At 43.7% G+C, this 15,558-nt stretch overlaps 1 protein-coding gene across 1 annotated transcript in view; it reads left to right on the top strand.

Moving 5' to 3' along the window:
• The window catches only part of LOC140187555 (cytochrome P450 2D3-like), a 61,200-nt gene extending 46,432 nt beyond the window's left edge, over positions 1–14,768 (top strand). Inside the window, 4 exon segments of the mRNA XM_072242955.1 lie at positions 4,154–4,295; positions 5,746–5,933; positions 9,429–9,570; positions 11,734–14,768. Coding sequence (XP_072099056.1) covers positions 4,154–4,295; positions 5,746–5,933; positions 9,429–9,570; positions 11,734–11,915 — 654 coding nt within the window. The 3' untranslated portion in view covers positions 11,916–14,768.
• The last annotated feature ends 790 nt before the right edge of the window (positions 14,769–15,558 follow it).

Genomic DNA, 15,558 nt, shown 5'->3' with positions numbered 1-15,558 from the left:
AAAACATAGGAGGAGAATTAGACCATTTGGCCCATTGAGTCTGCTCAGACATTTAATAATGGCTGTTTTATTTTCACTCTTAACCCCATTCTCCTGCCATCTTCCCATAATCTTTTATGTCATCACAAATTATGAACCTATCAACCTCTGCTTTTAATATACCCAATGACTTGGCTTCCACAGCTATCTGTTGCAATGAATTCCACAGATTCATCATCATCTGGCTAAAGAAGTTCCTCTCGATGTCTGTTCTGGAGAGATATCCTTCTGTTCTGAGGCTTTGGCCACTGGTCTTAGACTTTCTCACAATACGTCCAACAATCAGCTCCTTGGTCTTGCTGACATTGAGTAAGAGGTTGTTGTTTTGGCATCTCTCAGCCGGGTTTTCAATCTCCTCCTATATGCTGATTTGTCACCATTGATTCAGCCTATGACAGTGGTGTCATCAGCAAACATGAATATGGCATTGGGTCAGTGCTTAGTCACACTGTCGTAAGTGTAAAGCAAGCAGAACAGGGGGCTATGAACACAGCCTGTGCTGATGGATTCTGGGGCAGACGTTGATGCTAATCGAAACTGACTTAGGTCTGTCAGTGAGGAAATCAAAAAACCAATTGAATAGGGAGGTATTGAGGCCAAAATCTTGAAGATTATTCATTAGTTTTGAGGAAGTTATGGTATTGAATATTGAGCTGATATCGATAAAGAGCATCCAGATGTTTGCATCTTTGCCGTCCATATGTTCCAGGTTTGAGTGAAGAGAAAATGAGATGGTATCTGCTGTGGATCTGTTGTGCTCGTAGGCAAATTGGAGCGGATTCAGGTCACTTCTCAGTCACGAGTTCATATGTTTCATCACCAACCACTCAAATGCTTCACAACAGTGGATGGAATTGCTATTTGACAGTAGTTAATTGAGGCAGATTACCATGTTCTTCTTAGGCATCTGTATAGTTGAAGCCTGCTTGTAACAGACACTACTTGTGGGCACCTCGGACTGCCGAAGCCAAAAGTTAAAGATCTCAGTGAACACTCCAGACAATTGACCAGCACGGGTCTTTGGTACATGGCCCAGGTACACCATATGGGTCAGATTCTTTCCGTGGGTTCACCATCCTGAAGGATACTCCCACATCAGCCTCAGGGACTTTCATCACACTATCATTGGGGGCCGTGGGAGTTCATGATCGTTCCTCCATGTCTTACAGGTCAAAGCGAGCGCAGAAGGCATTGAGCTCATCTGGAAGTGAAGTCCTGTTTTTGCTTATGGAGCTCGATTTTACCTTACATGGATGATCCCATTTTATCCCTGCCACAACTGTCGAGTATCCTTCGTTGATTCATATTTGTCCGGAATTGTTGTTTCAACCATGAGATGGCTTTCCAGAGATCTTTCCTGGACCTCTTGTTGTTTTCTTGGTCACCAGACTTAAATGCCTCTGATCTAGCCAATCTATACAAGCTGATTTAAAGAACGTGTATCGTTGGTTGTTAAGCTCTCAACTGTGATCTTTTTCAGCCATGACTCAGTGATGCTCTCAAGATGAAGCTTATTGATTAATACTGAGGGGATGATGGGATTGAATGCTGAGCTGTAATGAATAAACTGCAACCTGATGTAGGTATTTATGTTGTCCAGATGGTCCAAGGCCAAGTGGAGAGCTGGTGAGATTACATCCACTGTAGTCCCATTGTGGCAGTAGGCAGATTGCAGCAGGTCCAGATCAGATCTTCGCTTCGGCAGAGTTAATTCTAGCCATGATCAATCTCGACTCTCAAAGAACTTCATCACATTAGATATGTGTGCAACTGGGCGATAGTCGTTGAGACAGTTCACCCTGCTCTTGGGTACTGGGATGATTGATGTCCTTTTAAAGCAGGTGGGAACCTCCGACTGCAGCACTGAGAGATGGAAGATGTGCTTGAACAGTCTTGCCAGTTGTTTGGCTCAGATTTTCAGAGCTTTACCAGGTACCATCAGGGCCTCATGCCTTGCTAGGGTTCAGCCTCTTGAGAGAAGTTCTGATATTGTCCCCTGAGACAGTTATCACAGGGTTGGCCATTGTTGCAGGGATTCGCACAGTTAGAGCTTTATTCTCCATTTCAAAGCATGCATAAAATGTGTTTAGTTCATCTGGGAGTGAAGCTTCACAGCCATTTATGATGTTAGGTTTCCCATTGGCCTACAAAGCCAGCCAGAGCTGATGTGCAACTGATTCCGTGCAGAATTGCTTTTTTGCTCTCAAGATAGGCTCTGTAGGTTGTACTTGGACTTCCTGTAGATTTCCGGATCACTGTTCCTGAATGACACAGAACTAGCCCTCAGCAGACAGCAATTTTCATGGTTCATGCAGGGCTTTTGGTTTCAGGATGTCCAGTATGTTCTCAAAGCACACTAATCCTCAGTAGTTATACGAGTATGTATTTACACATACGCATACACACATTCCCAACACACACACATACAAACATTAACAGGCATACAGCCATTTTCTTTATAGTCTCAGGTCCTGATGATGTCGGTGACAACTGTGCCAAATTTATTCCTATTTGAAGATGAATCCTGAATATGGTCCCATCCACAGATTCAAGCCTGTCCTGCCTTGACCGTATCTCCACGGTCTTCACCACTGGTGCAGTGGAGCTCAGTCTCTGCTTGTACACCAGGAGTAGAAGTGTAGCTAAAGTGCTACAAGGACTTGCCAAAATACGGGTGTGGGATGGCATATTGAGTGTTCTTTGTGCTGGTGTAACGGTGGTAATGTGTGTTGGCTCCTCTGTTTCTGTTTTTGATATGTTGGTGGTAGTTGGTCAGAGACTTCTCCAAGCTGGCCTGCTTGAAGACCCCGCTATGATCAGGAAGGCATCAGGGGGTGCTGTGTTGTGACTTCATCACAGTGCTCAGCTCCTTCGGTATCAGCTTTGCATTGGTCAGGGGCAGAATGTACACTGTAACCAGAATGACAACAGAAAGCTCCCTTGTCAGATAAAACGGATGACACTTGTACGCAAGATATTCCAGATTGACTGAGCAGGACTGAAACACAACTGCTATCTCTGTGCACCACAATGATGGAGCAAACACTTATCTCTGCCTTTACCTGATGGCGCTCTCCGGTCCATATGGTGGAAGGTGAAGCCTTGAACTGTAGTCCTTTGTCCGAAGTGCTAGGGTGAGCCATGTTTCTGTGAAGCAGAGTATGTAGCAGTCCCTGACTGCCCTCTGGTACTGCAATCTTGCTCTGTGGTCTTCCATTTTATTCTCCAGAGACATACACTTGGTAGGAAAGTGGGGCCTCAGTGCCCTGCATTTCAGTTTTGCCTGCAGTCCAGCGTGTTGTTCACATTTTCTTATAGGAAATCTGCACTCACTACCAAAAGGGTTTGCTGATTTTGAGGATCAATGCAATTTTTAAGAATCTTAAAACAATATTCCTTACTGAAGTACCTATGACTGTGCCTGTGGATTTGAGTTGCTGTAGACCTAAATGGGAATATTTGATGATTCCTTCATAGTGCACGCAAAGAGCTGCCACTCTCCCGCGCCATCTCAACTGAATAGTCAAGTATATGAATACGCAGCTGAATTGAAAATGTACTTGCAGCAGCCCCACAGACACATTGCATCAGATACACAACAATCAGAAATATAAATTAAACATTAATTATGCACAATGTTTGCGAGAAAGAACACAACTACAACAAAAGAAACATTGTAGTATAAAGAGGTTAAAACAGTTGTCCTGTTGTTATACTGAGGTATCGATTAGGGTTGTGGAGGTTTGTTCAGGATCTCAATGGCTGAAGGGAAGTAGCTGTTGCTGAACCTGGTAATATTGGGGCTCAAGGCTTCCGTACCTCCTGCCTGATTGACTTCTTCACCTAGAGCCACAGGTTAAACTCTGAAAATTCCCAGAGAAAGGCAATGCAACAGCTGAGACAATAAAGAACTGGTTGCGCAGGTATGTGGGAGATCTTCCTTCTCTTTGCAGCAGACGCTAGGACTTGCTGACTGCTGTGGCATTAGATGTAATTGCAAAGAGAAGGACTCCATTGACTCCAGTTGGTGGGAAACCACTTGCACTCTGGATATTTCCTTCAGGATATATTACACTTGCTGACAATTTCAATGTGATTTTATTTCTGCATTTAGCAAAAGGATAATCCGGGGACAAGTTTCGAGGAATCGAATCTGATCGGTACAGCCTTTGACATTTTTGCTGCTGGTACGGAGACGACCTCGACCACCCTACGCTGGGGTTTGCTCTTCATGATGCTCCATCCAGACATACAGTGTAAGTGACACCGGGGCTTCTGTGCCTGAGTCAACTCTCCAATCAGATGAGGCCACAGATCACAGAGTCAAATCTCCGATCCCAGTCTCGACCTGGTTGTCACAAGCAGACTGCCTTCTATTGTAGTTGCAAAGTCACACAGCATGGCAACAGGCCCTTCGGCCCACTGACCCCATGCTAACTGTCGACCACCCATTTACAAGAGTGCTACACTAATCTCATTTCACTCTCCCCACATTCCTATCAACTTCCCCCTCAGATTCTAAACTCATCCACACACAGGAGTTTATTTACAGTGTCCAATTTACCCACCAACCTGTCTGTGTTTGGGATGCGGGAGGAAACCGGCGCACCCAGGGAAACCCATACAGGCACAGAAGAACGTGCAAACTCCACACAGACAGCACCCGAGATCAGGGTTAAACCCAGGTCTCACGACTGAAAATGGTGTGTGAAAAACCAAAAATGTGAACTGTACAACTTTCTGTAAATCCCGATTGCACTGGCTGTGTAACAGTGTGAATGGAGATGTAAGGACCAGTGTCCCCAAAGCACACAAAGGGGATGGCTGCCCACATATCCTGAAATATTGCTGGGGTTTGGGGTCTGACCAGTTTCTGGGTCAGCATTCCTTAGAGTGAGGGTGTTGACAGCGGAACACAGGCCAATGCTGGAAACATTCCTGAAGCTTGGCACGTTGATGTACTTGGTGATAGAAAGTTCAGACACTCACTCACACTGTGTTGTTGGAGAGATTATCTGTAAAAATTATGCAATCTAAGTTGTATGTTTATTACAGAACTGAAGGATGATTCCATAAATGCCTGCACAATACTCCTTCACCATTGCTTCCTCAGGGAAAGGGCACTGACCCCAGAGGATTATACACATGTTGTAGGTGCACTTAGTAATGGGACATTTGTGCCAATACCCTCAGTGATATTTAAATGCACTTTCATGATATTTAAATGCACTTTCATGTGGCTTTCATGCAGTCAGTTCTAAGATCGGGGTTACACAGATCTCTCTTTCTAAGATGTTTGCAAGCTTCAAACTCCCAGTTTGACACATTGGAAACATTGGACACACATTGATCAATATATCCATATATTGATATCCCATCTGTTTTTGGATTCAAGCCCCATTCCAAAGATTGTGGATATAATTCTGGTTGGCTGTGGGACAGCTGTGCGGTCATTTGGACGAGTTATCAGACTGAAACCTTTCTCTCTTTTCTTTCAAAAAAGATTGGGATTTATCCCTCAATTCACTGTATTGTTTATGAGAGCTTTTGATTTGCACTTTGTAATACAGTCTACATTTCAAAATTTTTTTTTCTGGTTGTAAAGATGTCCTACAAATTGACACTCAACATGCTAGAAATACTCAGCAGTTCAGGCTGCACCAATGGAGAAAGAAAGAGAACTTACTTCCTGTTTTGTTCCTGCAGCTCAGGTTCACGAGGAGATTGACAGAGTGATTGGGAAGGATGGAAGGCCAAGATTGGAAGACCGGGAGGAAATGCCATTCACGAACGCTGTTATCCATGAAATACAACGCTTAGGGAATATTGTTCCAGTCTCACTGCCCCATCAAACGTACAGAGATACCACGGTCATGGGTTACACCATCCCTAAGGTACAATCTGGAATTAATCTTGGGTATGAGGCCATCTCCTCTATGTAAGAAACAGGATTAGAAGTAAACCTTGTGACCTCCTGGGTCTTCTCTGTCAGTCAGCATGATCAGGGCTGCTCTCATCTTGTTATCAGTTACACTCTGTAGCCTGTTTCCCTCAACATTGACTTGCCTGCAGACGGAAAATGGCTCCATCTTGGTTTAGGATACTTTCAGCAACTCTAGCATCGAGACAACTCTGTAAGATAAGAAAGTTCTCATCATTTCTGTCTTAAGAAGGTGATTCTTCCTCAAGGGAGGATCATCCTTTTGTCATCTACAACACTAAGCCACATGAGAAATGTGTTCCAAAGTGATCATCTCTTGTTCTTCTTAACTTCAATGACTCGGTCCAATGTGTCAATCATTCTTTATAACAAGTTCTTCAACTTAGAAAGTATCATGATGAACATTCGCTGAACCACTTCCAATAAACTATATCCATTCTGTAAAAGGAGACAACAATTATTTACAGCACCTCATGTGTGGTCTTGTCAATGATTGTACCAGCTATTATGCTCCACCCCTCCTTGTGTAATGAGGGCCAATGTATCATTTGCCTTCTGAACCACCTGCTGTACCTGTATGACAAATCTGTACATTAAGTACAAAGACAGTTTATTTTTTGCTGAACATAACAAAACTTCCAATTTCCAGATACATTTACATTTCTTCCCCTCACAGATATCAGCTATCAAAACAGTTCCATCAAAGTATAGACATCATCACCACATCCTATACAAAAGCCCTTATTAGTATAGCAGACAGGTTTACATCTACATATTGTAGAAAAGGTTGCCATGTTTTATGAAAACTATTTGTTTTTGAGTATATCATACATGTTAAAAAGTCCAAAGGAATATATTCCATGATTAATTTACGCCAACTAGAAAGTCCAGGGGCCTTATGGGATATCCAACAAAGTAAAATGTTCTTCCTCGCACAAAAAGTCAGGATGTTAAGAAGTTTTTCCTGATGTGCATTAATAATATGACTGCTGGGGAACCTAAGAGAAAAGATACTGGGTCCAGTTCAAGCTCCATCTTCAGAATCTTTTCCATTTCACCCAAAATATCCCTCCAGTATGCCCAAAGTTAGGGACAAGTCCAAAAACAATGGGTGAGAGTTCAAATATTTCCTTTACATTTAGGACACTTTGGAGAAACCCCCGCCTTAAATTTCGAGAGATGATTTAATATCCCGGACTACAGTACTCTGTTGTCATTCAGTACTTACTGTCCCTTGAAAAAGTATTCAGTTCCCAACCCTTTGTTCACATAAATGAGTATTACAACCAGTGATTTTGATCAATTTAACTGAGAATTTTTAATTGTGAATCACGTGCTCTTTTTTTGACAGTAGAGTCACATGTACCGCTTAGTGTTGAGGCCAAAAACTTCCACTTTAGTCTCATCTGACCACAATACCTTCTTCCACATCTTTACATTATCTTCTAATTGACGCATTGCAAAGTCTTTATGGGCAAAGGTATGCTTCTTTAGCAGTATGTGTGGTCTATATCTAACACTGTGAATCAGCCAGTTAACACACTCCTTACTGGAAAGTATGGCGGAGGTAGCATCATGTTATGGGGATACTTCTCAGCAGCAGGGACTGGAAATCTGGTCAAGAGTGATGGGATGATGAATGATGTTAAATACAGAGAGATCCTGGATAAAAATCTGCTCGCCTCTGCTAAAAAGTTTAAACTGGGGGAGGGAAGTTAGTCTTTCAGCAGGACAGTGACCCAAAGCTCACTGCCAGAGCAAACATGGAGTGGCTTCAAGTGAAGAAAATTGATGTCTTTAAACGGCCTAGTCAGAGTCTCAATCAAACATCTCTGGCAAGACCTCAAGATTGCTGTCCACCGCCACTCTCCAAATAACCCGGCATCACTTGAGCAATTTTGCAAAGGAGGAATGGGCAAATATTGCTCCATTGCATTGTGGAAAGCTGATAGGGACTTGTCTGGAAAGCCTGCTGGCTGTAATAGCTGTGAGAGGCCATTCAACAAAGTACTGAGTAAAAGGGGATAAATACTTTTCAACTGCTAACTGTTTGAATTTTGAATTTTTAGTTTTTCATACTTCACAATTTTCCCCATTTTTTTGGGGGGGGGAGCTGTGCTGTGGAAAAGAGGAACATGAGATTCACAAATAAAAAATCTCAGTTAAATTGATTAAAATCCCTGGTTGTAAAAATAATTTCTGTGAACAAATGTTTGGGGGTTGAATACTTTTCCAAAGGACTGTATATTCTTCCTGCCAAAGCTTCTGCTGTAACTTTCATTTTGCCACATCAGCAACACAGACAAAATGTTGGGAGAGCTCAGCAAGTCAGGCAGTGCTGATCAAGGGCACCAGCTTGAAACATTGACTGTTTATTTTCTTCCATAAACGCCTCCTTGCCTGCTGACTTCTCCGAGCATTTTGTGTGTGTTCCTCAAGGTTTCTAGGATCTATGGAATTTTTTGTGCAGAATTTCTGATGCATTTTAATTATCAGGAGAAGCGCTGAGTTTTTGATGTTATCTTCGGTAATCCATCGGGATAGGGTGACTCGTCTCCAGTCCAGTTTTGAAGAGCAGAAGATGCTTGTGTGTAAATGCTTTAAGGCTGGGGTTACTAGCATGTACAGGCTGAACAAAGAGAGGTCCTGGGCCAATGGCAAGAGGTCCATTTGACTGGAGATAAGCCATCATTGTGCACAGTCAATGGTGGGAGCATCTGCACATTCTTCTGGTCTAATAAGCCAAGGACACACAGGACCCAGACATCTATGGTGGATCAATGAGCTCCAATATTGCATGGTGTGGCTTCAACACCATTAGACCACAATGGGGGAGGGGGAGAAACGGAGTCATATATCTAGACTGTTGATTATGTTCCATACAATAGCTCTAGTACCATACAATTGTCCTAGTGTCCAAGTCTACTAAGCAAGTGGTGCTGCTGGAGCTGACAGTCCCATGGGAAGTTAGCTTGGAGGAGGTCTTTGAAAGGAAGCTCTCCAAGTACGCAGGACTGGTCAGCAACTGTCAGCAGGCTGGATGGAGAGCGAGGTGTCTCCCAGTGAAGGTTGGTTGTAGGGGATTCGTAGCCCGTTCTTCAGTTAGAGCCTTCAGCATTCTGGGCATCGAGGGAGAGAGGAAGAGGAGAGCCATCCGCAGTACCACCGATGCGGCAGAGAGGGCCTCAAGATGGCTGTGGCTCAAAAGAGGGGAGCCATGGAGTCATAAGTAGCTAGCCATCTGGACACAAGCTGGGGTCCGATCAGTCCCGGCTGGGTCACCTGGAGGAGGTTGTATGATGTTGAAAGACCCAAAACACCCGATGATTCCAGAAACATCACTGAAGATGTGTCCAGAAGCATCAATAGATGTATGTACACAGCACACTCAGATGACATCTCCTTATTGCTATGACTAACGTACTCTTGAATAATGTGTCTTCTTTAGGGAACGCTGATTATTCCAAACCTTACCTCAGCCTTGTTTGACAACGACTTGTGGTCGACTCCATATCAGTTCAATCCGGGACACTTCCTCAACACAGAGGGCAAGTTTGTGAAGCCAGAAGCCTTCATCCCATTCTCTGCAGGTAATGTGGGATTCAGGGATTGTTCAACTTGCCAAAAGGTTGTCCAGTCCCCATCCATTTTTAGATGGAGGAGGTGAGATAGGGAATGTGTTCGTTTCCCGTCACATCTTGTCTGGGCTCTCTGTCAGGTCTCAAGCTCCTGGGACAAGAAGATACATAGTTTGGATTTATTTACATGTAATGCCCTGGGAACGATTTTTACTGCTTTGCTGTGAAGTATTTTTATTCTAGCAGATTTCTGTGAAAGCAGTGTGTCCTGCTGGTAACAGTGTTCTGGCTTCGGCTAAAGATAAGGAGCCATGTTGTCCAACTCAGGAAAGTGGTGTCAGCCAGTCAGAGTTGTCTTGGTACATGCTGTAACTTTCTGCCCAGTGAAACATGCAAGGGTGCAGGATGGGAGCAAATTTCTGAAGGAAAGTGGTCCAGTTTGGGGTCTTTTTGGTGGGAGCTGCGAAGCGGGGCAGAAGGGAAGATGCATCAGAATGCCGTTCGAAGGGAAGTCCCATTGTAAGAAGAACTTTGTGCAGATCAGTATTTCCAAGGAGGAAGCCAGTTCGTTTGATATAGTCTTCGAGGGAAGGCTGGATGGTGGCTGCTCTCTTTCACACAGTACATGGGTTCAGCGTGAGAGTATAGCGATACACACAACCAGTTCAGAAATGAGCTCCAACGTTTATGTGCACATTATAACTGCAATGGGCCTTTTTATATTTCTTTTCTCTTCCTTTTAACCATTTGATAAAGTTGAAAATTGATAAATATACTTTATTAATAATTTTATGTTGGTGTACGATATGTCATTCCTTGGTGACAGATAATTGCATATGAGCAGTTTTTAATTCAACAGTCACGATAATCTATGTTCCTTAGTCAGAATGTCCCAACTTTCCCATTTGCTTGAACCCCAAATCACACCAGCCCTCGACGTATATTGTTTATGAAGGTTACCTTCTCACTACTGATTCACGTGGCCGTTAGCAAAGTTAGCTAACGAGCCAAGTTTGTACACGAGCCCCGGTCGGAGGGTTGTATACATAAGCTGGGGAGACCCAAGTAGGGAAACAGGGGAGGCACAAGAGAATGCAGATGCTGGAATCTGGAGCAACACACAGTTGCTGTCTGCACTCCTTGCTGTCTCGGTAAAGAACTGTAGTTAATCAAAGATCTCACCCATTCTGGACATTCCGGCTTCTCCTCTCCACCCATTGGGCAGAGGGTACAAAAGCCTGTTAGCAGGTAGCAGCAGGTTTAAAGACAGTTTCTTTCCCAGCGTTATAAGACAATTGAATAATAATTGGACTCTTGACCTCACAATCTACGTCATTATGGTTTTCAAACTTGTTGTCTCCCTGCACTGCGCTTTCTCTGTAACTGTAACACTATTATTGTTTTTCCTTGTCCTATGTCAATGCACTGATGTGATTAAATGATCTGTATGGATGGCATGCAAAACAAAGATTTTCACTATGCCTCCATACGTGTGACATTAATAAACCGATTTTATTTACCAGAAAGCTGGGAGAACTCAGCGGCTCAGGCAGCATCTATGGAGGGGAATGTACCGTCAACATTTCAGTTTGAGAAAACTCTGGAAGTAGTGTGTGTGGATGGGAGGTGTGTAGTGGTGGTTGGTTATGAAAACCATTTAGAAAAGAGGGGGTGTTTTTAAGTTTTTGGTGGTGTACTGGGGAGTCCATGGGGCTTCTGCTCCTGCATCATTACCTTATGTTGAATTTAAGACTAAACAAAATATCTGTGTAAGAATCTGCTTACCCCCTTTCCCAGTTCTGACGTAGCATCATAGACCTGAGAAGTTCACTGCGGCAGCCTGACTTGCTCAGTGTTTCCAACATTTTAAGTTTTTATTTTAGATTTTTTGATTTCTCAGGATTTTGTTGTAATGACCATTCACTCTGTATTTTGGGAACATGTAAAAGAAAGTCATACTTAGTTTGCAAAAGGATAGATGGCTTTATTATTTCTCCTTTCAATGTTGCCACTGCATTGGAAATTCTGACAGCTTCCTGTTCACAAAATCCATGGTTTCAGAATCACCACAGTGGTACAACAGTAGCAGAAGCAGATGTGGGAATTGATTGCTTAACTAGAGCTTGCCTGTCACTGTTCTGGGACACTGACCTCTCTTGCCCCTTGCCCCTACAGGTCATCGTGTGTGTTTGGGGGAGCAGCTGGCAAAGACAGAGCTCTTCATCTTCTTCACGTACATGCTCCAAAGATTTACGTTCTTTCTCCCAGAAAATGAGCCAAAGCCAAACTACAGGGATACTCAATTCAGAATTACCCTCAGTCCAGCCCCCTATCGGCTCTGTGTTAAAGTCAGATAGGATGTGTGTTGGACTTTTCCCAGTAATTTCCCTGCCTGGGTTTTGTCCATATTCCATGGCATACTGTAATTTGAAATGGTTTAATTTACAAATTTACAGGAACAAATATGAAGACGTAATTTGAAAATACAAGACAGTAAAAAGCTGTGGAAAACTAATGTAAGGAACATGTCAGTATTTGACACCCAACCTTCCTGCCACTGGAAATGAGATTACAGCCAGAAAGTCTCTGCAAGGACAAGGGAACCAAAGGCAACATGTCTTCCAGCCCCTCACCCCGGCATTGATCCCCAGTTCACCCACATGGCTCTGTTTTTCAGGCTCTGTCCCTCACCTGCTGACTCTTCGTCTCTTGATCTGGGTGCTCCATCTGAGCCCTGATGCAGAGTCTCAGCCCAAACCAATACACCAGAGGCTGCGGGTGCTGGAATCTGAATCACTTTCACTCCTCCTCAGTCCGCCACTCACCTCGGACTCCTATTTCACTGCTCCCCGTCTTTCCTTTATATGATCTGTCTCCCCTCCCCGCTCAGTTCTCATGGAGGGATTTAACCCATAACAATGACAACTCCTTCTCCCCCACCGTGGCTATTTAACCCACTGAGCTTCTGTAGCAGACTGTTTGTTCTTCTGGGCCCAAAACAGCAATGTCGACATTTGCCTCCTCCCTTATCTCCCGTCAGGGCCCCAAACAGTCTTTCCCAGTGAGGCAACTCTTCGCCTAGGTATCTGTTGGGGTCTTTGATTGTATTGGTGCTTCCAATGCGGCCTCCTCTACATTGATGAAACCCAACGTAAATTGGGGGACTGCTTCGTCGAGCTCCTCCATTCCATTGGCCTAAAGTGGAATTTCCCAGTGGCCAAACATTTCAATTCCTATCCCCATTCCTGTTCTGACATGTTCATCCTTGGCCTCCTCCATGATGAGGCCACTCTCACAGTGGAGGAGCAACACCTCATACGCTGTTTATCTAGCCTCCAACTTGATGGAACGATCATCAACTTCTCCTTCCGGTAATTTTTTCTTCCCTCTTTTCCCATTCCCCACTTCAGCCTCTTACCTCTTCTCCTCACCTGCCTATCACCTCCCCCTGGTGTATCTCCTTCTTCCCCCTGGTCCTCTCTCCTCTCCTATCAGATTTCTTCTTCTCCAGCCCTTTACTGTTCTCACCCACCTGGCTTCAGCTATCACTTTCTAGCTAGTACTTCTCCCCCACCCACCACCCCCCACCATTTTATTCAGTGTCTTCACCCTCCTTTTCCAGTCCTGAAGAAGGGTCTCGGCCTGAAACATTCACTGTTAGTTTATTTCCATAGATGCTGCCTGAACCGCTGAGATCTTCCAACAGTTGTTTGTGTTGCTCTGGTTTTCCAGCATCTGCAGAATCTCTTGTGTTTAGCATCGACATTAATATCATGTGTCTGAATCAGAAAATAATGTATGTTCTTAAATCATTGGAAAACTATATTGCATTTTGCAAATTATAAACATAATCATTCTCTCTTGTATTTTGGTGATTACAAACATCATCTCCTTCTGTTGCCCAGTAGGATCAAAGGTCCATCACATCTGACTAAACACATCCGGCTCCCATCTGAACTCGGCTTACTCTTCACTCCCTCTCTCCCCCAAGTTCAGGATTGGACTTGTGACAGAGTCATACAGCATAGAAACAGGCCCTTCAGCCCAACTGGTCCTGCCAGCCAGGATGTCCATCTGAGCTAGTCACATCTGCCAGCATTTGGCTCATAGCCCTCTACACCAGTGATTCCTAGGGTGGGTGATATTGCCACTCCAGGGGTAGTGGGAGTTTATAAGGGAGCAATAAAGATAAAGCAGGTAGTGGGGGATGCTCGGTATCAATGGGGCAGCTGGGAGATAGAAGTTAATTTAAGAAAGGAACTGCTTATTATGAGCAGTTGATTCTAAGTGTCTCAGAGTTGATTATGATGATCGTGTAATCACTCATCTCTTGCTAACCCACCATTTTCTTCGACTTTGCACAAAGCGTGTTATTGTCATTGAAAAGCAATTTGTGTACTTGGCATATCATGAGAAATCTGGACTGAAGAAACTGTGTTATTTCCAGGCCTGGCCCGCGCATTATTGCCATTCACTGCTGTAGTATGGTGTTTGCCAGCACGATTCCCATATTCTAATCACACAGTGGTACAATTCCTTTGATTAGGGCTATGGCATTCAATGGGGTAAAGTGCAGAATCTGTGCATTCGAATGGTCTTGACCGCATTTCTCCAGCCCACGGCCCAACGGAGATATTGCTGCCCCACTTTATGATTCAGGCAGAGAGTCAGGTTTTGCCTGAGTTACGATGACGTCATAATTCTCTCCTTTTCCTAACACTTTACTTTTCCTTATTATTATTATTGATATATTGTTTAGCTTTGTTTATCAGTTATTTGGTAATTTAATTCCTCATTGTACATATTGACATGTTGACTTGATTACCTTAACAAGAGGAATTCTGCAGATGCTGGAAATTCAAGCAACACACATCAAAGTTGCTGGTGAATGCAGCAGGCCAGGCAGCATCTCTAGGAAGAGGTACAGTCGATGTTTCAGGCCGAGACCCTTCGTCAGGACATTTTTCCAACATAATATTCAGTGCAGTTACCCAACTTCTTTCAAAGCAACAAAATAGACTGCAAATTACTGAACATGGGAATCTGAGACACTTTCTGTGTGACGTTCAGTTTGATATTGAGAAGCTGATATCACTGCACCAAGCCCATCCATCTCACAGAAAGGTAAAAAAGCAATGAAGTAGTGAATAATTGGACTACTTGTGTACGCTCTAAAATTGTTGGTGAAAATTGTTTTTACTGTGTTTAAATAAAGAAATAATTTTATCTGTAGTTTAAAATAGATTTGAATTTTTTTTGTAATGACTTGTCACTGCTTTCAGTTTGCAGTTTCTATTTTTTTTTGCTATGCATCATAAATCAAAGTTCTTTATAGTTTTTATGCCATGGCCAGAAAGGGAAACAGGCATGTTGGGGATGTGATCTGGGAGCCAAGGGCAGGATAACCCAAAAAAGCTTTGGGAACACTTCTCTAAACCTTTCCTATCTAATTACCTGTCCATGTGCCGTTTAAATGTTGTTAATGTATCTGCCCCATTCACTTCCATTGGAAGCTCGTTCCATATATGGTCTACCTTCTGACTGAAAGTGTTCTCCCTCAGGTTGCCATTAAATCTCTCTCCTGTCACCTTGCACCTGTTCTGGATGTTGGTTCCCTAACTCATAAAATAAGACATTGTGCATTCACTAGATCTGTGCCCATCATGATTTTTATACACCTCCATTAGGTTTCCCCTCAGTCTCCTACGTTCCAAGGCAGTACATCTGCACCAGATGCACCAAGATGCAGCTCCTCAGAGACCGTGTTAGGGATCTGGAGCTGCAGCTTGATGACCTACTGCTTATCAGGGAAAGTGAAGCGGTGATAGACAGGGGCTACAGGGAGGTAGTCATCCCTAGGCTACAGGGGTCAGAAAACTGGGTCACTGTCAAGAGAGGGAAGGGAAATGCCCGGATAGTGGAGAGCACACCTGTGGCTGTCCCCCTCAGCAACAAATATCTTGCTGTGGATGCTGTTGAGGGGGATGACCTGACAGGGGA

This window comes from Mobula birostris, chromosome 25 (assembly GCF_030028105.1).
Source record: "Mobula birostris isolate sMobBir1 chromosome 25, sMobBir1.hap1, whole genome shotgun sequence".
Taxonomy (NCBI): Eukaryota; Metazoa; Chordata; class Chondrichthyes; order Myliobatiformes; family Myliobatidae; genus Mobula; species Mobula birostris.
The sequence above is the reverse complement of the archived record's forward strand: the minus strand, read 5'-3'. Positions and strand labels throughout refer to the sequence as shown.